At 41.1% G+C, this 24,359-nt stretch overlaps 1 protein-coding gene across 2 annotated transcripts in view; it reads left to right on the top strand.

Annotated features, from left to right (window-relative positions):
* Positions 1–24,359, top strand: part of BICD2 (BICD cargo adaptor 2) — a 50,558-nt gene that overhangs the window by 18,881 nt on the left and 7,318 nt on the right. For both annotated transcript variants that reach the window (XM_054281186.1, XM_054281185.1), the window contains exons 2-6: positions 10,544–10,756; positions 13,652–13,804; positions 16,674–17,126; positions 18,148–19,167; positions 20,230–20,381. In XM_054281186.1, coding sequence (XP_054137161.1) covers positions 10,544–10,756; positions 13,652–13,804; positions 16,674–17,126; positions 18,148–19,167; positions 20,230–20,381 — 1,991 coding nt within the window. The remainder of the gene's footprint in view (positions 1–10,543; positions 10,757–13,651; positions 13,805–16,673; positions 17,127–18,147; positions 19,168–20,229; positions 20,382–24,359) is intronic.

Raw genomic sequence — 24,359 nt, 5'->3', positions numbered from 1 at the left:
TTCATGCTTACTGTTATCCATACAGATAAAACATCCTTGGTTGGGAAGCAAAGCCAGTGAAGAGGATGGAAAATGTTTACTATCACCTCTGTGTGTGTGTGCTCCTTTGGTTACCGATAATTAAAGAGTGAGTGGAAGGAGTGTCTTCTCATCCTGAACCTCTTAATCTTGCTCCCAGTTAAAACAATTGTCTTCTTGGTTTTCTAATTTCAAGTGCTGGGTTGGGGCAGAGGAGGTGAGAGAGAGGTTAAACTTGATTTCTTGGGACTGTCTGCTGAGCCAGGGAGCAGTTCCTTTGGTGCCAGCTTAAACTCTTGGTTGACCTTGTAGAAGCCTACACTTCAACATCGGTTGCATAAGTGGATTGTGCTCATATGTAATAAGTAATCTTTCTTGTGTGGGAGCAACAATGTTATATCTTGTGCTTTATTTTTATATTCCTTTTATAGAAAAGTAGTTCATAATCTTGCAGCAGCTTTTTTGAATTCTGGAGTTAATCATGTTGAGGCACGTTCAGCAAGCTTTTACAGCTGTAGATGGGTAGCCTGATTCTTCAAATTTCTACAATGTCACTTTGTTTCCTTACAGTGTATTACTTAACAGGTACCTAAGGGGAACTGAGTTCTGCTCTAGGGTTGTGCTGCCGGGACACTCTGGAAGGCATAATCCTTCTCCAGCTCACACTACAACATTTTATGGAAGGCAGTCTAGAATTATTTTGTGTTAACTGGGCTTTCTCCAAAGAAAGTGTAGACCATTGTTTTAACAAAATGAAAGCCAGATCAGGGACTGGAATCTTTCCTGGAGCGTGCACAAATCTTCACTGTTGCATGATGATTTGGAAGATGCTTGGTGTATGTCAGTATGGAGTGGGCTGAGGTGGTGGGAAGTGATGTAATGTTTTGAAAAGCCTCACAACTTCCCTGAAGGTACCAAATCTCCTTCGAGCTGTTGTTTGTGAATCTACACCTGCTGTGTAGTTTATGGTAGTGTTTGGACCCTGGGGATATTTGTGTGTGGGAGAAAGAGCCTACTCCCAAACTCGTGGAAGTGTGAGAGCTTTTGCGATGGTGAGGAGCAGATGAGGAGCTGAGATCTGTGTGGCTGTACTGGCACCCAAGTGGTGGCTGGCCACGGGCTGTGTGTGGGCTGGGCTGTGGATGAAGGAGGTAGTGGTGCTGGTCCAGAGATCCAAGTTGCCAAGAGGAACTCGGTCACACCTGCTACTTGCAAGGCTGCACACATTCCAGTGCATATGCCTAACAGACTGCAGGCAAAATGTTGTGTTCAGATAGAAAAAGAAAGGTTTTTCATGCAAGTCATGTGGGGGGCAGTTAAACTATTTCCGTTTTGGTCTAATGTGAAGGACAGAATGCATATACTGGCTCTGTTAAGTATAAGTTGGTTTTAGTAAGTTTATGAGTTGTCTTAGGTAGGTATAACTCTTCCTAACTTTAAAGACAGACACATACATGTTTAGAGGACTGAGATCTCATTTGATTTTTCTTTCATGCTGTTGCAGGACCTTTTAGTGGAAATGTTGTGTTTTAAGTCCATCCAGCCTCCAAGCCCCACACTGCCACAGGATAGGTTAAGGTGGTACCAGAATTAGCCAGATGGAAACTGTCTAACACGGTTTTGAGTATTAGAAAGCAGGTGTTCTTTTTTGCAGCCATGGTCACTTGGAGAATTCCTGCTCTGATTGAGTGCCCTGGTAAACAGAGGATTAATGGTAAACTCTGATTATATATTCATTAGCTGTGCCTGTTTACTTGATGCGTATGTGATACTTTCTTTTACATAGTTGCCCTTCTTATTGGAGGTCCTAATGTGTTCTTTGGGTCTTCTTTTGTGGTCTTCAATTTGTGATGTCCTTTTTAGGCGACTGTTTTTCAACCCTCACTTTTGAGGAAGTGTAATATCATTGTTTTGCATGGCTTCTGCTTTGTTAGCCATATCTATTTCTCCAAGGTTGCATTGTTCCCTTTATTTGTCAAGAGTAAAAAAAGTATTGTTCTATTGTTCTTATCAAAGGTGAAGATGAGAAGGAAGGCAGAAGGGTGTCAGCAGAGGTACTCCATGATGCATTTGCTCACTTTCCAGTGATTTATTGATCAGGCACTTACTGAACAGCAATGGGTATCATTTGATTATTAACACTAGATGAAAGATTTTCTTCTAGGAATTTTTACAATAAAGGCTATGCGAGGCACCCTCTGTTACACCTTCTGAAGGTTCATAACATATCTTCTCAGGACTAATTATGGCTTTATTGAAATTATTCTTTGAGATCAGCTGCTAGAGATCTAGTGTAATACTTACAGATCACTGCACCTGATTTTCAGTTCCTAAAAAATATTTCATTGTAGATAATACCCACATCAAGTTTCTGCACAATTATTTGTAATGCGTGTCCTGACAGGTGCTTAGCTCAAGTGCCTGCAGTGGAGACACAGTCTTAACAAGACACTACTGTAAAGAGTCCATTTGCAGTCACTTCTCCTTTCATATGCAGGGGAAGATGACCCAATGACCTGCTTAACAGGATCAGCCAACGTTGTGAACTGGCCTGTACAAATTAATAATTCCATCAAATTTAGCAGAAGGGTTTAAAAATGAGCAATTGTTGATCAAATTTCCTGCAGTGTGACGTCTGGGAAGAGTGAGTCTCACCTATGTTTTGATATCACAGTGGGCAGGTAAAGGGAGCCTTTGGACTTGTAAGTAGAAATCTCTATTCTCCTCTGCTGTCTAGCTCCTAAATAGTGCTGATATTCAGCAGCATCAACTCCTTCTCCTACACATTTCCATATTTCTTTTCTTTGAGGTTTGGTCTGGAGCTGTGTAGATGTTCCTTGCAGTAGTTCATTGATCTGTTATGATGCACAGCAGGGAACGATGCCTCAGGATAGCTTGTTTTATGTTCTTTCTTAGCCCATCAGATCTAAAATTATCCTGAAAGGAGTACTTTTTTCTGTTGACTTGTGTGTCATTCCACCTCATGCACCCCTCTCATGCACCTTTTCTTTATTTTTAAGAAAGCGGAAATGAATGCTCACCAAAACTTCCATTCCTCTCTGGTTTAAACTCAGTAGAATGCAATTGGGTCCTTTTTAATTCTACTTCCCTGTTACAGTTATAGGAATTTTTCTTAAAAAAAACCCAAACAAACAAACCAAACAAGGAAAACAACCAAAACTGAAACCCCGGGCTTTGGCTGAGTGCCCATTGAAGTTGCTGGCAACAGCTGGACTTGCTGGTGGGCTGTGCAGGGGTCTGCTGATTGTGTGGCTTTCCTGGGAAGTTGATTAATGATGAAGGCAGCAGCAGGTTCTGAGGTGGCCATGGGGACACCATCCCGCCGGTTGTCCCCAGAGCAGGACACTGGGGATGAGGAAATGCTCCATCATGTCAGGAAATGTACTTTTGATGTCAGTAGTCACATGTGTTTATAAGTGACAGAGACCACCTTTTGGGAGGATATGTATTTAGCTAATTTATAGCACAAACTTTGAAACAAAAGTAGCATTCACATCTTCAAGAGCAGTGAAGCCCACAGTCTTTCCTGGCTGTGATGAATGACAGTGGTGGATTAAATACTTTGTGACTAATGTCCTTGGCTTTTAACTCCAGGCTTTCCAGGACCTCTGCTTGGAATTCAGAGCGGACAGAAATGACTCCTGGCAGGGCTGGCTTTATTGCCTTACACCAAAGGGAGAGAGCATGTGTACCTTGATCACAGTTTGTTGCCTGCTGCTAGGAGGGGAAGGATGAGTGCTAATATCTGTTAATTGATAGAAAGCCTCCTGAAGAAAGACTTGAATCTCTCTTGAGTAGTGGTAGAGAGCAACTGAAGGAAAATGTCCTGTTTAATGTTTAGTCTCATGACTTTTATCCTTATTTTTTTAAAAAAAGGACATCTTGATTATTGGCACCTTTTTTATTGGGGGCTTGGGTTCTGTTTAATTTTTATGGGTAAACCATTCTTTCACTGCAAAAGTAGCTAATCATAGCTTTCTAAAAGGGGCAGTTTCTGCAAATCCTTCTTGATCTTCAGTACAAAAGAAACAGAAACACATCTACTAGAGTGCTCTCAAACCTCACCACAAAGGTGAATAGGCACTGCTGTGTGTGTTTCCTCTGGTGGTGGATGTACATGGTACTGCTCTTCTGGTGCATGCATGCACATGGGCATCACTCTGCTTTTCAAATTTGATTGAGAAAGGCAAGGGACTCTTTTCAGACAAGCTCTCCTTTATTGCCTTTCTCTCGTGTTTATGTCAGCTTTTCTTGTCAATGAGTTTAAAACTAATTCCTCTTCTTCCTAATGTGCTTATTTGAGGAACTTATGCATGTTCTAGTCTGCTTATGGTGGTGCAGCAGCCATGTTAATGTGACTGTGATAGCAAGAAGGGCTGAAGCATCAATTAAACATCACTGTGTGAGTGAAGGAAAGGGTTAATGCCTCATGCTGCTTCATCTGTTGAGGATGGTTAGCATCATATAGCAGTGTTTCACTGCTGAGAAAAGGCTAGTGTGTCATTTGCTGAGGACTGCCCTTGCTGGTTGACATTTTCAGCATCATGTGTGGCTGGATGCACAGCTTGGAAAATGGGAAGAAATGAGGTGCACAGGCAAAGGAGTCTTCATTGGAGAAGAAATGAGCATGGGGATCAGTGATGTCCAGAAGTTGATTTGTATTGTGGAGTTCTGTGCTCTTTTAAGGTTTTTCTCCCTCTTTATTATTTTTTCATCTTGTGTATAAGCAATTGTCTCTCTCTGCTCCCTCCTTACTACTTTAAATGGAGAATACAAGTTCAGATTTAGATGATAAATGAATTTTTAAGCAACTTATTTTATGAAACTCCTTCACTGAAATATTTGTGTTGTTTTCTGTTTGTTTGGGTGTATTTGTGCATGGCACAGGAACCTCCCTATGATTTTGACTGAGTATGAGTGGGATGTCACTTCCTCTGTTCATCTGTGTCATCTCAAGGCCAGTGGGTTGTGACTTTCCTTGTTAGTATGTCAGCTTTAAGTATCCATGAGACTCTCTTTCTGCCCTTTCCTAGTTGCTGTGTTTTGATGTGTGTAAAAAGACAGGTACAGGTGAAGGTAGTGCTCTAGAAACAGTGCAGGGCAGCCTCCAGAGCCCCCTAGAGTCCCTGTGCAGCATCCGGATTCTGATCAGCTCTTGGCAGGCCATGAGGAACATTGCCTCCTTGCAGAGGTTAGTAGAGGGTTTGAGATCATACAGGGCTTGTTCAGAAAAAGCCCTTTCCAGCATCTCTTTGGGAGGTTTTATTTGATAGTGGCATCCCAGTATTTTGTATTACTCTTGTTTTTAGCAGTCTAGTTCAGGATCCCAGAAAATATGGAAGCATAACCAGCATACTTTGGATGACTTTTGGGCTAAGTAGAGGTCTGGTGTGACAGATTATAGAGGCAAATAAGGCAGAACAGTTCTGATTTTCCTGAAGGCCTGAGAGTCTTGTTTTGAGCATGGCTGAGATCAATCTGTGCATCTCCCATATCACAGCAGCTGTTCTGAGAGAAGTATTTGGAATTCTCTAAGAAGTGTGTTTCAGAGATTCTTCGCCTTTCATGTGTTCCATGAACAGCTGCACTGTGATAAAGAACTTCTTTCAAAAGATCATGTTTAAAATTTTAACAATGTTTTTAAGAATTTAATATGTTAGCAGTATGCTAAACTTCACAGAACTGAGAAAACTTTCTTCTCAAAGCTTGGAGTTTTATATGAAAGCTTCCTTCAGTGTACTGGGTTTCATGCAGAAAGCTTATCTGCATCTGCATGATTGGGATCTTGTTCCTCCTGCAACATAAACAGATGAATCTGTATTATCATCAAACCTAGAGGAAGCGTCACCTTTTCTTAAGTCTGTCTTTTGGAAATCAGTACTTTAAACTCAGTCTAAATGTAGCTTGATCCAGGGCTTCATTTGAAGTGAACTGGGTTTGACCATTTTATATAGCATTGCAGTTTCTGGATGAGTATGCCTCATCCATTTGCTGTCCAGATTCTTTTTTCCATTCATAATTGTTGTGGAGAGCTTTAAATTCTTGAGATTTAAGATGTTATCATCTGAAATTTGTAGTAATCTCCTTAATTTAGCAATGATATTTTCTGGGCTATTTAAGAATATGATAGCATGTATTTTCTACATGCCTTAAGTCTGCTGATGTAAGTAATTCTCTAAACATGAAAGTGCATTTAATAGCATTTTCAATACTAATTTTGGTAAACCTTCACCAGCAAATTATGGTAAATTTTCTGTATGTGTCAGGGATGTTGTAATTGGCCTTTGGGCAATGCTGTCTTAGTGTATTTGAAGGAAGAGGAGAAGGACCTCACAGACTGGCGTAGCTGGTAGGGGATGGCAGCTTGACCAAAGGAAACCTGACAGGGTTTGAGCTGATCTGCAGCTTTGGCAGCAGGTTATGAGTGAGGACCAAAAATTATCATCTGAATCGTTCAATGCACTTGCACCACATAACTGCGAGTCCCCACTGGGAAATGTTCCATGTTTGCCTGGTCCAGAGGTGAGTGGCTATACAAAATTTGGAGTTGTGTATGACAGAATTTGACGTTGTGTGTTGGGGATAGAGGTTCATTTATGTTGGTTTCAGATAGTGTTAAACCCAAGGAGGGCTTTTGATGTGTGTCCCGTGCAGCTCTCTGAAGAGATAGTTGTGAGTAGATTGTACCCTTGTTCAGAAAAGTGCTTTCCAGTGCACTGACAAGCACAGCTGGGCAAATAGTAAGACAGCATTTTGGTTCATTAACTCTTTGATTTTGCTTTTGCCCTGGTCTTGGGAATCTGGAAGATAAGAATTTTGATAATCCCTTAACATTAATGTCTCGTAATTCCTAGAGGCAGCTGTTGAGCAGAACATGATGTTTTGCAGCCCTCGCATCAGAAGCTTTTATCTTGTAAAGAGATACTCCAAAGTGTATCATTCCAGTATAACTGTGAACAGTTTTCTTCCCTAGTAGATGGAAGTAGGGGTTTTTTAAGAGGAGGAAGAGGAAGGTAACTGACTTCTGTTCCTGTGCTTTAGATAATGTTAAAGCAAAAGTAAATGGGCACATGCTGGACTCCAGCATGTGTGAAGGTTTAGGGGTTTCGTGTATAGCAGTAAAAAGTCAGTTTTCCTAGCTTGATTTAAGACAAGTCTAGGCTGTAGCTATGGCAGGTAATTGCTTTGCCCTGTAATTTTGCACAGTCCTGTTAAAAGGTAATTTCCTGTTCTCCATAGGAGTTATGAAAATGGCTTGTAACAGTGATGTCTGAGGTTGTTTCTAAATACATATAAGAGAGATAACAAAGCTTGGTTGGAATGGAAGTGCTTTTCAAGTGTTGTCTTATAAATGCACGCAGTTTGCATTGTTCCAGGCTGTCTGTCCTGATGGCTGTGACTCTGAAGGAGGTTTCTCGTGTTCTGCCTATGTCAGAGGCTGTTTACACACAGTTCTGTACTCCAGGCAGCAATACTCAAGCTAACGGCAGGGTTTCTGCTGACACTTCACAAGCATGCTGGCCAAGAGCAAATAACAGCCTTACTGTGCAGAAATAACTGGAGCCCACAAGGAGCAGCATCCTTTGGTAGGAGTGACCATGAGCTTGTTTCTGCAGTTACTGTGTGTGAGCAGTTCCATTTGGTTGGGTCAACCTGTTAGGACATGCCATAATAAAAGGCAGTTTCTGTAAAGGGAGTCTGCTGTAGTGAATGGAAAAACCTCTCACACATAAAAGTAGTGATAACTTATTGAACTTCACCTTGCCATCACCAGAGACTAGAGACTTGTGATTTATGTCTCAAAAAATAGTGAGTGATTGACAGCTGACCATGGGATTAACACCACACCTTCAAGCCTGAGCAAAAATATGTGTTCTTTTATGGAAATGTGAGAAACTTGTAAACTGATGAAAAGCTGTCATGTAAGAGTAAGATTTTATATATAGAATTCATTGTTGTAGGATTTTACTGAGGCCAAAAAATGCATAAACCTTTGGAAAATAAGGAGGTGTTTTACATGGGTAACTGAAAGTTAGTAGCTTTCCTAAATTAGGCATTCTCCATTAAAGTTTAAGGTAATCCCCAGGTTGAAGAGCTTATGTGGTTTCTTGCACCTTTCTCTGAAGCATCTGGCCTTAGCCTCTGTAGAAGACAGGATATTGGATTTTTTAAAAGTCTCGTCCTCTATGGCAGTTTCTGTGTTTAAATACTCCCTGACAGTTGTGACTTGGGCAAAATGATGACATTTTCTTTCCAGATATCAAAGAAACCCATGGCCTAGCATCTGCCTTGGAACTTTCACAAGCAAATTAGTCATTATTTGTTGCAGCCATTATTGTTGCTAATAAAGTCCAGGGTAAGGAAGCAAAAAGGGCCTTTGCATGGTATCCACAGATGTTTTCTTCAGCTGCCTGGTAACATTTTCAGGTCCCAGGCACGCGCTCATGGAGGGTCCACGTTTCTCTCTCCCAAGGGACCCTGAGGGTGACCCTGGTCTTGGGGCAGTACAAAGATAAGGGCCCATCAGGGAATAGGAGTGGCTCAGGCACATAGGAACAAGGGAAGGAGACAATGGGGTCTTAACAGCATTTTGAGGGAGGCTTCTTGTGTGTCCCTAAACCAGGGAATGCCCTCCAGAGTCTCCACAATTATTCTTAAGAATCCCTCCTTTAGTGACATTACTGAGCTCCTTGATGGAATCATGCCTGGACTCTGAGGTCTGGGTGATCAGCTGTGGCTTTAAGCATCCTGAACTTCCATTTGCTGTTTTGGCATCCTGCAGCTGAGCAAATGGTGCTACTTCACTGGGCAAAGAGATACCCATTGTCTCTTTCTCTGTGCCAGAGATTTGTCATCCATACTGATCTCTAAAGGTGGATCTTAGTTTATTACAAAAAAAATAGTGTATTTGAGGAGCTAGTGTGCTTTTTGTTATCCCTTTAACATTTATGGAGATCTTGGGTATTAGGCTTTTAAGCTGCTTTGTTGAAATTCATTTGACAAGGACTTGACAGCACCAGATGGTGCTTTTTGTCTGAAATATGGCACTTTTTAGTTTCCGGTAGGTTATCTTGACGAATCTGGCTAGAATTTCTCCAATGGATATTTGTCTCCTGTATCTCTGACTTGCTTATTTGAAATAAAATTTAGTCTGATAGGAGCAATATCTGTGTGCCTTTAATCATAGGCAGAGTTAGCATACTTGATCAGCTGTTTCAGCCCTGGTATAATCAGTAGTTTCTGTGCTATTAATGTGCCTGCTGCAATATACAGAAGTAATAAAACACTGAAATCTGTTTCTCTTCAAAGCAGATTTTTTTTCTTCTCTGACAGTATTTTTCTGAAGAGCTGGCATCAATTGAAAATGCATCACTAGATAAGGAGTTTCATGAGATGCTTCTCTGTCCTTGACTTGACCTGATATTAATGTTGACTGGGAAAATCTGCCATGTTTTGGCATCCTGAAAAGATACTGTGGCACCTGAAAGCTCCTTGGGTTGAATTGTGGTGCAAGCGTGTGCCTTGGGTTGAATTGTGGTGCAAGCGTGTGCAACACTTAAAAGATCACATTTTTAATGTTGTTGAATATGGCCCATCTGCTGGGCTGTGTGTTACAAATAGAACTACTGGAAGTGGCCAGCTCTGCTCTCCAACACGTGCCAGTGACAGCCGCAGGCTGTTCCGCACCGCAGCAGCTGGGGTGTCTGTGTGGGCTGGGGGCACGTGTGGAGAACACTACCACAGGGACCATCACCTGCAAGGGTTTCAAGCAAAATGAAGACCCCCCCCCCAAAAGAAATGTGAGGAGACAAAATAATGCCAATGTCAGGACTAGCCAGAGGCAGGCTGTGCCAAGTGGGTTGGACTTCTGACCTGCCTCTGACTACCTTTGCTGGCACACTGCTGGGGATTGATGTCTCGAGCTGGCTGGGGGATTGTCCGCTGACCTACTTCAGCCAGTGTGACCCTACTGGCTTAGCCTGGATCTGGAGCAGCCCTGCCAACGTCTTCAAGCCAAAGGGAGGGGGCTGTAATCTACCAGCCAGGAGCAGCTGCTGGAGCTCCCAGCCTGGGAAAGGGAACAGACTGCTAATGCCAAATGTGTTCTCAGTGATTCTGGTTTTGCAGAAGTGAATCTAACCCCACTATAGAGAATATGCATGTGCAGTAGTGTCTGGTCATGCAGTCATCTGGCTGAAAGCCAGTCGTGTTTCAACAGCAGAGTCACTACATTGTTGTTCCCTCCCACAAGGGTTTATATGAGGTTCTATTTAAGCATTCTGCATCAAAAAACACTGTTTAGGTGCTGTGGTTTACTTTCAAGAACGCAGTGTTGGCAACTTATTAGGATTTGTAAATCTGAGTTGGAGGATGTAGGAAGAGGTTACATTCCTTTGCCTTGAAGAACTATATGAGGGTAAATGTTTTCAGCTACTTAACATTGAATTTACTTATGCAGAATTATAGGTTTATTGATAAAAAATGTGTTTTCTGACTTTCCTAGGCTTTTGGACAGGCCCATACCAACCACAAGAAAGTAGCAGCAGATGGAGAGAGCAGAGAGGAAACCTTGATTCAAGAATCAGCTACCAAAGAAGAATACTACATGAAGAAGGTTATGGAGTTGCAGACAGAATTGAAACAGATAAGAAATGTCCTTGCCAACACACAGTCTGAAAATGAACGCCTTAATTCTGTTGCGCAGGAACTGAAGGAGGTGAGCGAAGATGCACAGGGTTCACTGCAGCTTGGATTTGTTACATTTTCTGGTACTATGTAGCCAAAAAAAGGGAAGATTCCTGAGCTGAAAGGTGATTTGACAGACACATGGCTGCATGTTTGGTCATGCTGGTCCTGTGGGTACTGCACATCAGTTCCCTAATTGCTGCCTTAAAAAGCAGAGAAACCTGTTTAGGCCAAGCACAGAGACCCTTGGATGTACTTTGCTGCTTCATTCCCAATGCAGATTTTCTGGCTGCAAAATATTTGTGGCATCATTTCCCTTTTTATCTGTTTTTCCTCCTTAATTTCTGAAGGTGTGGGATTATAACAAAACACTGAAATGCACAAGGAGAGGGATAGGAAAGTTTATAGTCTTGAGTTTTTTCTCATGAAGCGGTGGCTTTTACACTTATGTAGCTTGCTTAAACATAATCGCTTCAACCTTTTATTGTTTTGCTATTGAAACCACATATTTTTAAGAGGAAGTAATTGCTGAGAAGTTACTTAAGGAGTTTAATACTTACAAAATCTGTAGTTCAGCTGAAGTCTTTGTGGTACTGGTGCAGAAATTATTGTTTTGAGACCTCAAACTATTGCTTAAATTCAGTCTGGTAAAATACAGAGACTGTAAACCACAGATGGATGGATAAAACAGTCAGCAGTTATTACTCCTGAGCTTTCTTGCACCTTCCTTTGAAGCACTGGGGTCTAATCTTGTCTAGTCCTAAGCTAATCAACTGACCTCCCCTGTCAGGAGGGAAGGCTATCCGAGAGTCCACACCTGAATCTCAACTTATTCCATGTGACCTCAGCTGCAAGTGTCTCATGTAATTTCTTTAGGACATAGTAACAAATATGGGGATAATATTTGGTGGTAAAATCAATGAGGAAATGTGGGTTACTTTTCTGGAGATGTGGGGATTCACTGATGCTTCTTGTTGGGATATGACAGAGAAGATTTGTGGTACAAGCGGTCACAAGTGATCAAACATGCCGGTTAACTTCTCCTTTAACTTTGTGGAACAGAGTTGGAATCATGCCTTCTCCTTAGACAGGGAAGCAGTTCTAGAAACACAGACACAACTCTTTGTCTGTATTTCCCAACCTTTAAGACTAGCTTAATAGAAAAACTGCCCACTCCAGAGGCAGCACAGTGTCTGTGAGGGATTCTGGTTCCTTCTCAAAGTGTGCTGAGCAGCAGATTTCTGGTCTGCTTCCAGTGTCACTGCAACTGGAGGCGATTTTTCTTTCCAGATACTGCCACATTCCAGTCACCTTTTAAGGAGACATAAAAATGTGAATTCATGTCAGCCCTTAGCTTTCCCTGTGGCCCTGGGTTTGTGCAAAGATAGAGAGACAACACTTACTCAGGCATGGAACATGGGCTATAGCCACTTGTAATTTGTATTGGTGTACTGTAGTGTCTGGTTCCAGCAATTTTGATTTCTTGGTGTGCTGTGAAGTTGTGCTCTTTTTCAGGCTAAAAACAAACAGACAATTTTATATAGTCTAATCTTTACCTAACGTGTGAGGGAATTGTAATTTAAGTTTATTAGTCTTAACAGTTGCAGGTGATTCAGTGTTTGTATTCAAAACATGCCAGATTCAGTTCTTGGCACATCCTCCAGCTGCAAACATTTCCCTTATCTCAGTGTGCTGTGTGTGCCTGTTGGTACCTGTGTGGTTATTCAGTGGAACCCTGCTGCACACTCTCAAGGGCTGAGACCATATTTATTCATCACTGACATGCCTGTGTCTGGCCAGGAGTGAAGAGCTCAGAGGGAATCTGAGTTTGTAGGCCTGAGGCTGAAGCTTTCTTGGGCTGCAGGATAGGTGAGATCAGGCAGCAGGTCCCATATGCCAGCTGAAGTGACAGGCTGCCTCTGTCAGCAGCTAGCAGTGGTTTTGAATTAGAAGTGTGGAAAACTACTCCATCATATCATGGGCACAGCTACAAAAATACTATTTTTTTTAGGCAACTGTATTCCCTGTTTGCCTATATCTGAAGCTGATTCTGTTAATGTTTTAGAACATACTTTTTCACTTTGTATGAATTAAGTGTTTGAAGGTAGGACTTGAAGGAAAATAATATTGGAAAAAATCAAAAATAAGTGCAGTGAGCCATTTCTATAGCTTTCTATGTTCCAGCTCAATTTATTCAAGTGTCTGTGTACGTTCATGAAAGATCCCAAGGTGATACTACACCAATATATTGGTTTTTACTTCTTATCTTTCAAAACAATGCTAACTTTTTTTTTTTAAGTCTTTTGTTAAGTCCTGCATAAGTCTTGGGGCTAAGGGACGGGAGTATTTTATGTCAACTAGTTTCTATTTTTTCTCAACCTGAGATCTTAGGCTTCATGGGTTTTAACTCAGTGTCTTTCTCCAGAAGAATTAATTCTCTCATGTTTTCAACTTATTGCTCTGGTTATAAAGAAAATGCCTGTTGAAAAGCAGCAGCAAATACATGTCCAAATAAGAACATCTGGACTCATCTGACTCTGACTTTCTTTTGTGAAAAGGCCCTTCTTGTTAAAGTTGAAACAGATTTGGGTACTGACTTCTGGTCTGGAAAACTTCTGCTGGTTGCTACAGCCAGTGAAACAACACAGGTGTAAATGCTGCTTTCCCTGCTTGTTTCTTGACTTCTTTTGAGTCAATAGTGAGAATTTGTAAGAAAATCAAGAATACAAAATCTAATTATTGTGTAAATGACTTGGCTTTCTGTAATTTTGGAGGGTGAGGGGAAAATATATAATTTCAATATATTTCAATATAATTCAATGAATTTGTGCATATAAAAAAGATAAAAAAATATATAAAATTTTGCAATTTAATTGTAGTTGATCCAAGTGCCACCATTTTTGTTTTGCTTTGTTTGTTTTCCCAGGTCAACCAAAATGTGGAGATCCAAAGGGCCCGTCTGCGAGATGATATTAAGGAATATAAATTCCGAGAAGCACGTTTGCTGCAAGACTATACTGAACTTGAAGAGGAAAACATCTGTCTCCAGAAACAAGTGTCTGTCCTGAAGCAAAGTCAGGCAAGTTTTCCACCCAGTGGGCATTGCTTTGGTAGTACCACTTAATTCCTGTGGTACAGCATGGTTCTGTCTCATTTGAGCATACACCTACTTATTTTCTATCTTTGTACTACTTCTGAGACTATAAGCTCTACATTTTAGCACCAAGACTTGTCCTTTCTGACTCTATACACAGTCATAATACTTCATAATACTTTGGCTTCCAAGTCCTTCCATTGCCTTCTCTTTCTCTGATGAAAGAAAAGTCTCTATCACTCTGCTTTGTTACTTGTTTTAGTCCTTTTGCTGCAGTTTTTCAGTGTCTCTTTACAATCCCTTCCCTTCCCTTCCCTTCCCTTCCCTTCCCTTCCCTTCCCGGAACCTTCCCGGAACCTTCCCTTCCCGGAACCTTCCCAGAACCTTCCCGGAACCTTCCCTTCCCCTTCTACAGTATCTGGAAATAGGAATGTTTCTGAAACATGTTTTAATTGCTACTTTATCCTTATCTTCTCTCTCCGTTTCTGTGCTACTCTTCTATCTACTTTCAATAAACCTGGAATGATGTTATAGTTGCTCTGCACTGTCACATCTGTGTGACTGCTTGTCTGAAAGGCCATGTTTAATTGTACAGTTCCAGCTATTTCCAGAGTTTTAGAAAACTGCATTCTTGAAATTTCTTAAGAGCTTCCCTGAGTTATCATTTGTGGAGCTAGTTAAGATAGATGTGGTCTTTGGCATGGTTCACTTATCTTCATCTATCAGTGTGTGACTTCCTATTTTTATTCTTCAGGTAGCTGTCAGTTCCATTGCATAAATAAAGTTCAGCTGGGAAAGTGAAGGACGTAGATGCTGCTAGGGCTGGAGCCCCTCTGCTCTGGAAACAGGTTGGGAGACCTAGGGGTGTTCTGTCTGAAGAAGAGAAGGCTCCAGGGAGACCTTCCAGTACCTAAAGGGGCTCCAAGAAAGCTGGAAAGGGACCTTGGGCAAGGGGGAATGGCTTCCCACTGCCAGAGGGCAGGGATAGATGGGATATTAAGTAGAAATTTTTGGCTGTGAGGGTCGTAAGGCCCTGGCACAGGTTGCCCAGAGCAGCTGCAGCTACCTCATCCCTGGAAATGTTCAAGGCCAGGTTGGGCAGAGCTTGGAAGAGCAACCTGGTCTAGATGAAGGCGTTCCTACCCATGAAGGGGGAGGAATGAGATTAATTTTAAGATCCCTCCCTGCCCAAACTATTCTCTGATTCTACAATTCCATGAAAATATTCCTGAAATCAAAATTCTTTAGAAAACTCAATGTTAATACGATCTGTTGTGGTTAGCACATAGTAAAATCTCTGTAGAATTTGCTGCAGAACTCCTTCAGTGTGAAAGCTGCCCTGTCAGGCTAGATATGTGGGGTATCGAATGTATTTTATTTATGTCCAAGTGAAACTCTGTATCTCTGTTTATTACTCTGGGCCTCACTGTGCAAAACAGGATTCCAGGTTGGACTTGTTCTCATCTGCATATATTTGGTTTAATTATGCAGTTTTGGGCACTCTGACATCCTGTAGTAGAGACAAAAGGGGCTGTTGTGCTCTTGATGCAGGCTGGAAGAGAGAGGGAACTGGCAAAATCAAACCTATGTAGTTGTTTGCTTTTGGATTTTACCATTTTTTCTCATTCATCATATTCAGAGCAGCAGGTGAAAGTTCCCAGCTCCATGTTCTCATTCTAGAATAACAATACTGGAGAATGCTGCCATTCTGGCCTGAGCTAAATTTAACCTCAGATGCTATCTCAATATTTGCTAGTAGTTATTGACTGCTGTATTTTTATTCTGGAAACTTTGAAAATAGACTACAGTCTGAAGTATTTTATCTTAGTGGAAGTATACAGAACCAAGAGCTTGTTCTTTTCATGGCAGTGGATTAATTTTCTACCTTGTCCTAATCCTACTTGATGAACTTTTAATTATGCTAGTTTTTAATTATTCTAGTTACTCATGCAACTAGAAGCAGCCATCAAGTTTTCCCAGGCAACACTGAATTAACGTATTTGATTCCTGGTTTATAAGTTGGGTGTGGTCCACACTCCCAGGTGGCTCTATGTTGACATCTAAAATTTATTTAGCAATTGGCAAAAAATAAATAATGTGAGATATCATATGGCATGAGTTCCTTTCTTTCAGAGCAAAGAAGAATATTCTTTGTTTGCTTCCCTGCTACTCCCAAGTGATTAAAAATTTTACATTAATTGTTTGTGTACGTAATTTCAATGCAAGAGAGATTTAGAAAAGTCCAGTACTAGATGTGATAGATAGCATGCCATCAAACTCATCAATGTGAATATCAAGTGTAGAATCTGAATTGTAGCCCTTTCAAGATGTGCTGAAATGATAATGAGGGAAATGTTAAAACATTTTAATTAAAATGTATCAAAGCAGAGCTTGATCACAGTTTTAACCCAGTGGTGTGTATTTGAATGGCAGTAAAGCAGAGTGTCAAAGTGTACCTTTATCGTGCCAGTTTTGGAAATGTGAAGCTTAACTTTGTGGGAAGGCTGGCCAGGGAATTTTTAATCAAACAAATGTTTGCATGTAGAGCTAGGAAAGACTGGTTTTGGATGCTTCTGTATCAGACACACTGTATCTCCCACCTGTTGTGATTGAGCTGGAATAGACAAGCTCATTTGACAGTTTGCTTAGTGAATTTATTCTGTAGTCTCTGTAAAGGTAAATTACGTAAGCCATGTTTACAGTCATAGTGCTAAAACTAGACTCCAGAAACTAAAAAAGTATTCTATTTCTATAATATTTAATTGACATCAAACATTCAAAAGCAAAATGACTCAGTGCCTTGCAGGCAGACATTTTCATCAGAGATTTCCCCCCCCACTTTGTATATCTCCAGGTGGAGTTTGAAGGCTTGAAACATGAAATCAAAAGGCTGGAAGAGGAAACCGAGTTTCTCAATAGCCAGCTGGAAGATGCCATCCGGCTGAAGGAGATCTCTGAGCGCCAACTTGAGGAGGCCTTGGAAACACTGAAGACAGAGCGGGAGCAGAAGAACAACCTTCGGAAGGAGCTGTCTCACTACATGAACATCAATGATTCCATGTACAACAGCCACTTAAACATCTCTTTGGATGGGCTGAAGTTCAGCGATGAAGCCACAGAGCCCAATAATGATGAAATCATGAATGGGTTTGAACAAAACTGCCTCAGCAAACTCAGCAATGGCAAAAACAGCACTTCAACGCCCAAGAAAAATGAAAGCTTCCCGCCAGCCCCAAGTCTGGTTTCAGATCTTCTGAGTGAATTAAACATTTCTGAAATCCAGAAGCTGAAACAGCAGCTTGTACAGGTAAATGGGTTTCCTAAAAGCTGTCTACTTCCAAATAGTTCCTAAAGTTCGTTTGGGATGTAATTTCAGTCTTTTTGGTATCTCACATGGTACTGTTTATACTGTATTTTTAAAGGCTTTAATTGTTTTAGAATTTGAGGGTGTTAAATGTTTGTCAGTGAAAAACCACAGCTTTTTTTCTTTTCTTTTCTTTTTTGTTTTTAATGCAATGGAGTTGGTAGTCATGTCCTTTCCTTGGTGGAAAGTTCTAATGCATCTCCTGTGCAATACTTGCTGTGTCTACTTAATTATGTCACTACCAAGAACAATAGTGGTTTGTTTCAAAATTGAAAGGTACTCCAATCACCTTCATCAAAAGAAGTTTTGTACTCATATTTTCTGTAATTAGTTCAAAGAGCATAAAGTCTTAATCAGCACCAAGCATTTCTGTGCTATATTTGTGATCAGCACCAAGCATTTCTGTGCTATATTTGTGCAATTAGGAAATTGGAGAGTTTAAAACAAGGTGCACTTTTCTGTTTCCTACTAATATTTTGTCAGATGTGTTTTAAATTATGTTCCGTAAGAAAAAGCCCTTATGCAAAAAGCTGTCAGAATTTTTAAAAATGAGAAATTTAAGAAGAGAAACTTGAAAAGGTTTTGGTATTTCTGAGTCTTTCATGAAGTTCCAAGCTTTCACCATAGAGTAACTCTGTGTTTTCTAGAATTTACTTGATAATTTAGAAGATAGCAATGAACTTTAGCCTGTTGTTAGCTGAAAGGAAGTTTTCACAATGAGACCATCACCTAGGGAATAAATGCGTAAAAATGTGCATTTTGACCAGGAGATAAGAAAGAATTGGCTATGAACACTGTAACTGGAGATAATTTTAGAACACATTGTGGAGACTTTCTTATAATGTGCAAGTGATTGAATTTCTGTAACCATATGGACTGTTGGCTAAGTTGCTGTCTCTTAGAGTTAAAACCATTTAAGTGATACAATTCCCTTAACATAGATGTCTATGTTCCTGCATTTCAGATGGAAAGAGAGAAGGTTAACTTGTTAACAACGCTGCAGGAATCTCAGAAGCAGCTGGAAAATACACGGGGGGCCCTCTCAGAGCAGCATGAGAAAATTGGCAGGCTTACTGAAAATCTGAATGCCATGAAGAAGCTCCAGGCCAGTAAGGAGCGTCAGTCTGCCCTTGATAACGAGAAGGACCGAGATAGCCATGAAGATGGAGACTATTATGAAGTTGACATCAATGGGCCAGAGATCCTGGAATGCAAGTACAAAGTGGCTGTGGCAGAAATTACTGACCTGAAGGAAGAGCTCAAAAATTTGAAGGCAAAATACAAAGAATGTGAGTCTAAGTATGAGGAAGAAAAGAGTAGATATGAGACTGAGAGCCAAGCTCTCACTGAAAAGATCACTTCACTGGAAAAGTCCAGTAGGCATGATAGAGAACAGATGGTCAGGCTGGAGAAGGAGCTGAAGAAGGTCAGTGATGTTGCTGGAGAAACACAGGGCAGCCTCAGCGTGGCTCAAGATGAACTAGTCACCTTCAGTGAAGAGCTGGCCAATTTGTACCACCATGTCTGCATGTGCAACAATGAAACTCCAAACAGAGTGATGCTGGACTACTACAAGGAAGGTAAAGGTGAACGCAGTAGTCCAGACGTCAAGGGAAGAAGGTCTCCCATTCTTCTTTCTAAAGGGCTGTTAACTATTGAGCTGGGAAAGGCAGAGAATGGAAGTGGTGACAGCAGCCCATCCCCGGTGTCATCTCTGCCATCCCCTGTGTCAGATCCTCGGAAGGAACCGATGAACATTTACAACTTGATTGCTATCATTCGGGATCAGATCAAGCACCTGCAGGCTGCTGTGGACAGAACAACTGAGCTGTCCAGGCAGCGCGTTGCTACTCAAGAGCTTGGCCCAGTGGTGGACAAAGACAAGGAAGCTCTTATGGAAGAAATCCTGAAGCTGAAATCCTTGCTGAGCACCAAGAGGGAACAGATAGCAACTCTGAGAACTGTGCTGAAAGCCAACAAACAGGTAACCGGGTCTTAGAGGTTTGAAGGTTACAATGTTAGGCAACTAGGTCATAAGCAAAAGAAAATTTTTCTTGTAATTCATTCTGCCATTCCCTCAGTTCTGTGGGGCTTTCGTTGCTGTTATTTCACTAGTCTGAGGCTGAAGCTGGCTGTTCCATTAGAAGCACCCAGCTGTCCCATCTAAAGATGAGCACTGGGGCTGTAACTGATTTCAGCTTCTCACGTACTCCTGAGACTTTTTTAAGGTTAAGGTAGCTTCAATCTACTGTCTGTCTGAATTAGATCTGTTATTTTTAACGCAGGACACCTAAAATGAAGAGGTAATCTTATTTTCTACTTGAAAGAATTCTAGTAGTTACCCTTAAAAGAGTTCTGAAATTTAAGTATTGTTCTCTCTCAAACTCCAAAATAAAAGAGAGCCTTCCAAAATGAGAATGTGATATAAGAATGTGGTCAAAATAACAGAGGTGAAAGGTAAAAATAGTCTTTGGGGATTGGACATTACAACAACATTAGCAATGCAGTAGGTGAAAATAACTGCCATTGGAGAACCGCGTGACATGCTTCATCTTCTTCTCTGCACTTAAATGTAAATGGTCTTAAAAAAGGTAGTTTAGTCTACTAAACTACTAGTGGCGTTTAAGAATGAGATAAACACATTAAGTTTTCTTTTGCACATTTTAATAAAGGTGTCCCAAATGTAAGATAAGTAAGATGCTATAAGAGAGAACTGTGCTAGTGATTGACAAATGCATTTAAGTATTGAGATACTAAGTAGATTGTTTTGTTCCTTTGTGTTGCTAGTAGATAGGTTTCGCTACATCTATATTCTGTAACTTTCTTAATGCTGCTGCATGGTTAATGGGAGTAAGAGATGACTGTGTCTATTCCCAGTGTTCAGAAATGAAATTTTATCTATACAAGATAGGTTGACCACAAGTTTAACATTCCAGTACAAAGTAAATGTTTCATTATGTGAATAGTGATTAAAAATCTTTTAGCCAGACATTTGATGAAGAGTTTCATTAAATGTTATGTTTCTGTTCTCCCTGGTAACCAACAGACTGCAGAAGTAGCCCTTGCCAACTTAAAAAGCAAGTATGAGAATGAGAAGGCAATGGTTACAGAGACCATGATGAAGCTGAGAAATGAGCTGAAGGCTTTGAAGGAGGATGCTGCCACCTTCTCTTCCCTGAGAGCTATGTTTGCTACAAGGTAACAAATATAATGAACTCCCCAAAATTTAATTCCTTGCTTGTGTGGGGAAGAGTTGAACATCCTTCCCATCCACCATGCAGAGAGTGAAGCAGTAGGTGCTTCTTCCCAAGATCATTGCTTGCAGTGTGTGTGTGTGTGTCTGTGATATGCCCCTGTTGATGAGGAACATGTGTGGATATAGTGTGCTGCTACAAAACATAAAGCTGTTGTGGCAGTGTTTATTCAAGTTGGTTGGGAGATTACCTGTTTTCCCTGGTTCTTGAAGCGATTAGCTCTGAGGAGGAGTGACTTTTAACAATGGAAAATGAGCATTTATTGTACACGGAAGATGGGATGCTTGACGTTGATGATCTAGGAAGAGGTAAAGATGTTGCAAACATCCTGGTATTCTTAGGCTGTCCATCCTGCAATTGGCATCTGTCGTTTCACTGACCTGTGTCAGATGATTTGATTGCTTTGTCTTTGGAACTTGCTTCTGCTTCTTAGTTGTGCTTTATGGTGTGATAAATGGAGTCACTAAATCATCAAGTTTGGGAGAGATCTTTAAGATCATCAAGTCCAACTGCCAACCCAGCACTACCATTTAACCTCTAACCCACATCACCCAGCACTGCATCCAGATGCTTTTTGAACGCCTCCAGGGAGGATGACTCCACCACCTTCCTGGGCAGCCTATTCCAATGCCTGGCCACCTGAACAGTGAAAACATTTTTTTAATACCTGCTCTGAATCTCCCCTGTCTCAGCTCAAGGCCATTTCCTGTGATCCTCTCACTGCAGGCACAGCAGAAGAAACTGGCCCCACCTCACTACTGCCTCTCCAGCAGTTGTAGAGAGTGATGAGATCCCCTCAAACCGCTTCTTGACAAGACTAAATAAACCCAGCTCCCTCACCTGTTCCTCATTAATATTCAGAAAAGCTAGACACAGAAGATGTGACTTTGAGCATTTCCAGAAAGGGGTTCCCAGATGGGAATAACAGCATTTACCTCCTATTCCTGGTGCTAGATCCGGAGGTGATGAATGGCATCTAGAGACTAAAAAAGGTCTGGGCTGTCAGCATCCCTGTGAAAGCAAGGAGATGTGCAGGCATGGCAAAGGCATTTCACTATCCAATGGGCATGCTACAAAACCCCATAAATGATGTTGTGCACACACTCACGTTTACAGCACTGAGGTGCCTGCTCTAGACTCTGTGTCTGAGAACTAAAATGTAGGCTGTATGTTGACATTCAACCTTGGTGAAGCTGCCTCTTGTAGATAGGCCCTGGACCTGGGTTGTAACATTCTTCCAGAGATTTGTTGAAGTGTCTATGTCACACCACCTTCCCATGTTCCTGGTGCTTTGCTTGAACACTGGTGCTAAGAGAGTGAACCACAGGATTCATTCTTGTGAAATAATAATGGTGCAGAGAGCTCCACACAGTACACTGTGCCAGCTCTTGTTTGGCAGTTTGTCTGTGCTTTTGGTTTTAATCAAAGTGGAAAGTGAATTACTTTAAAATACAGGGGGTTACTGCAGCAACAACTATTTGTCTTCATGGTTTAGATTCACAAGTCCTGGTTATGTTTGACAATTCATAGAAAGTGTCAGTGCTTGTATGATGTAAAAAGCAAAGCACATGCACGGCTTGGGTGGCGTGGGGTGGGGAGAGCTGAAGAGCTTGGAATTAGAGCCTGGGGTAAGGGAAAGGTGGGGGAAGGTGTTAAAAATCTGTCTTTACTATTAATTTCTAATATGAAGATTGAGTTAGAAACAGCAGGTGGCTGATCTCTTACAGCTGAATGCTGTCAGTGCTCATTTTAATCTCATTTTAACTGTGTCTCTGCTAATACGTTTCCCAGTTTTTAATAAAGCTGAGAAATTGTGATTTTAATCCTGCATGTTTGAATTTCCTTAGTGAGTTGACAGTAGAATCTCTCGAGGTAGACGTAGTTGATGCTTCTCTCTGGTGCCTCCTTCAGTCACTGTTGAGTCACCTGTCTTGTTTCCTTGGAAGTTGTCATGTGGTCTTCATTGATTGCAGGGAAGAGGGGAAAGATAATGGGTATGCCCAGGTGCTTTTGGTTACATCACTTTTTTTTTTTTTTTCCTGGAACAGGGCTTGATTTACTAATGAATTTACATATAAATGGTATTAAAACTATTACATGCTGAGCCTTACATAAAGTGGTCTGTAGAGCTAAGGCCAAACCAATGTTTGTGGGAAGCAGTCATATGCGGGTTTGGAAAATGCCAAGTTAGATTTTTCAATAGTTTGGTTTCAGAGAGTTTTAGAAGATTTAGTTTTTATTTCTCACCATTATATTTAACACTCAGAATGTTTATTTTCTCGGTGTATATATTTGTATATAGCTGGTGTTGTTTTTAAAAATCTAGTTGATGTTTCCTAAGCTTCTTTTTTTGTTGTTGTTAATTACCAGTACTAAGAAAATGGGCAGAATCAGAGCCTTGTGTTCACTATCTACTTAAAGCTGCAAATGTGTGAAAGTATAGCAGGTTGATACTAATTTCACATTCTTCCTAAAAGCGTGAAAGCCAAATTATATTCTTTCAAAGGTGTTTTTAAAAGAAAGACATCTTCTATTCTGATTTTATTGAATATATAGCTGGGAAGTAGCCTACCACATGACAAATGGAATGGTAAAAGAGGAAAGAGCCTTTATTGTTCTGTCAAAGCAGTAAAAATACACAGGGCACAAAGATATGCTGCTATAGCTGCTGCTGCCACCAGCTAAAGCAGGTCCAGAGCCTGTGTCTTCCTAGATGGTTAGGGAGGCAACATTGCTGGGTTTTGCTTTGGGTTTTTTTGGGAAAATGAAATTGAGAGTCAGTGAGCAGTGTGAAGGAAGAAAGTAGTGCAGACCCCAGTCCACCTCTGTGTGCAACATCTACAGCCACTTCTAGAAAACTTCTTATCCCCTTGTTCCAGTAAATGATTGCTGTGCTTTGTGCAGTGTGATGTTCCTTGACTCAGGACAGCCGTGCTTGCACCAGGACAAGGTTTGAGTATGCGGCTATATTATTCCTTTTGGATTAAAGAATCAGGAAAGCAGGTTCAGGGTGAAGGATGGTGTGTAGGCAGAGTAGCTAATGCTCCTGCTTCTCCCTAGTTGTCTCTTCTATAGAAGAAATTGGTCGCTCAGGTACAGTTACAAGCTGCAGCTGCACATATGCTACTGACAACGCTTCCCTTTTTGTGGGGAAGAAAGGAAAAACTCCCTGAAGAGAGTTCTATGGAAAACAAAAAAACCAAACAACCAATTTAGGTATTTGAAATAGTGAATACTTTGTAATTTCTAGGGACAGTAAGTTGATGTTGTAAACTTCTGTGCTAACAGGAAGCTCTGTGAGATAATGACTTGCTACAATAATCTTTTGGAGTCAAAATCCTGGCTTTAATTACAGCTTGGCTCACATGGGAAAGACTTCACTGCTTTCTAGGCTAGATGCCAGGCCTAGAAAGGCCAGTGAGCCATTGGCTTTGGCACAACTGGCTGTACTTGGTCAAGACGCAGGAGTGATACCAGAACATAAGTAAGATGGTGTGGGAAGTCCCTGCTCTGCTTTACTGCAATGGTTTGGTTTTCTCTTCCTTATCTCTTTTTGTTCCAAATGGGATGGTGGTGAAGAGTTCTCTTCCCCTTGCTTTAGCTGGCCTGGATTAACACTTCTCTGCTGCATGACAAATCAAGACAGCAGCAATCTTGGTGCTGTTTCACTGAGCTGCAAGTTTTGGGACTACATTAACTATGTGTTCTGTACAAAAATATGGATATGTTTTCATTCACAAGAAAGAAGCTGGAAGAGAGTGGGGGGGGAACCTCTGCATATTTTTTTACACGTCCCAGATTTTTTGGGACTATAATACTGAGCATGAACAAGGGCAACAGGGACAGGTCACTCCAGTGCCAGATCATATTTTGCTGAAGCAATCACATTTCATTTCTCAAGGAATTGGTAATGTTATTCTGG

Source organism: Melozone crissalis, unplaced genomic scaffold (assembly GCF_028551555.1).
Source record: "Melozone crissalis strain CALT ecotype California unplaced genomic scaffold, PUWL_Pcris_2 ptg000029l_1, whole genome shotgun sequence".
NCBI lineage: Eukaryota > Metazoa > Chordata > Aves > Passeriformes > Passerellidae > Melozone > Melozone crissalis.
Note: the sequence above shows the minus strand (reverse complement) of the source record. Positions and strands in the feature narration are given on the sequence as shown.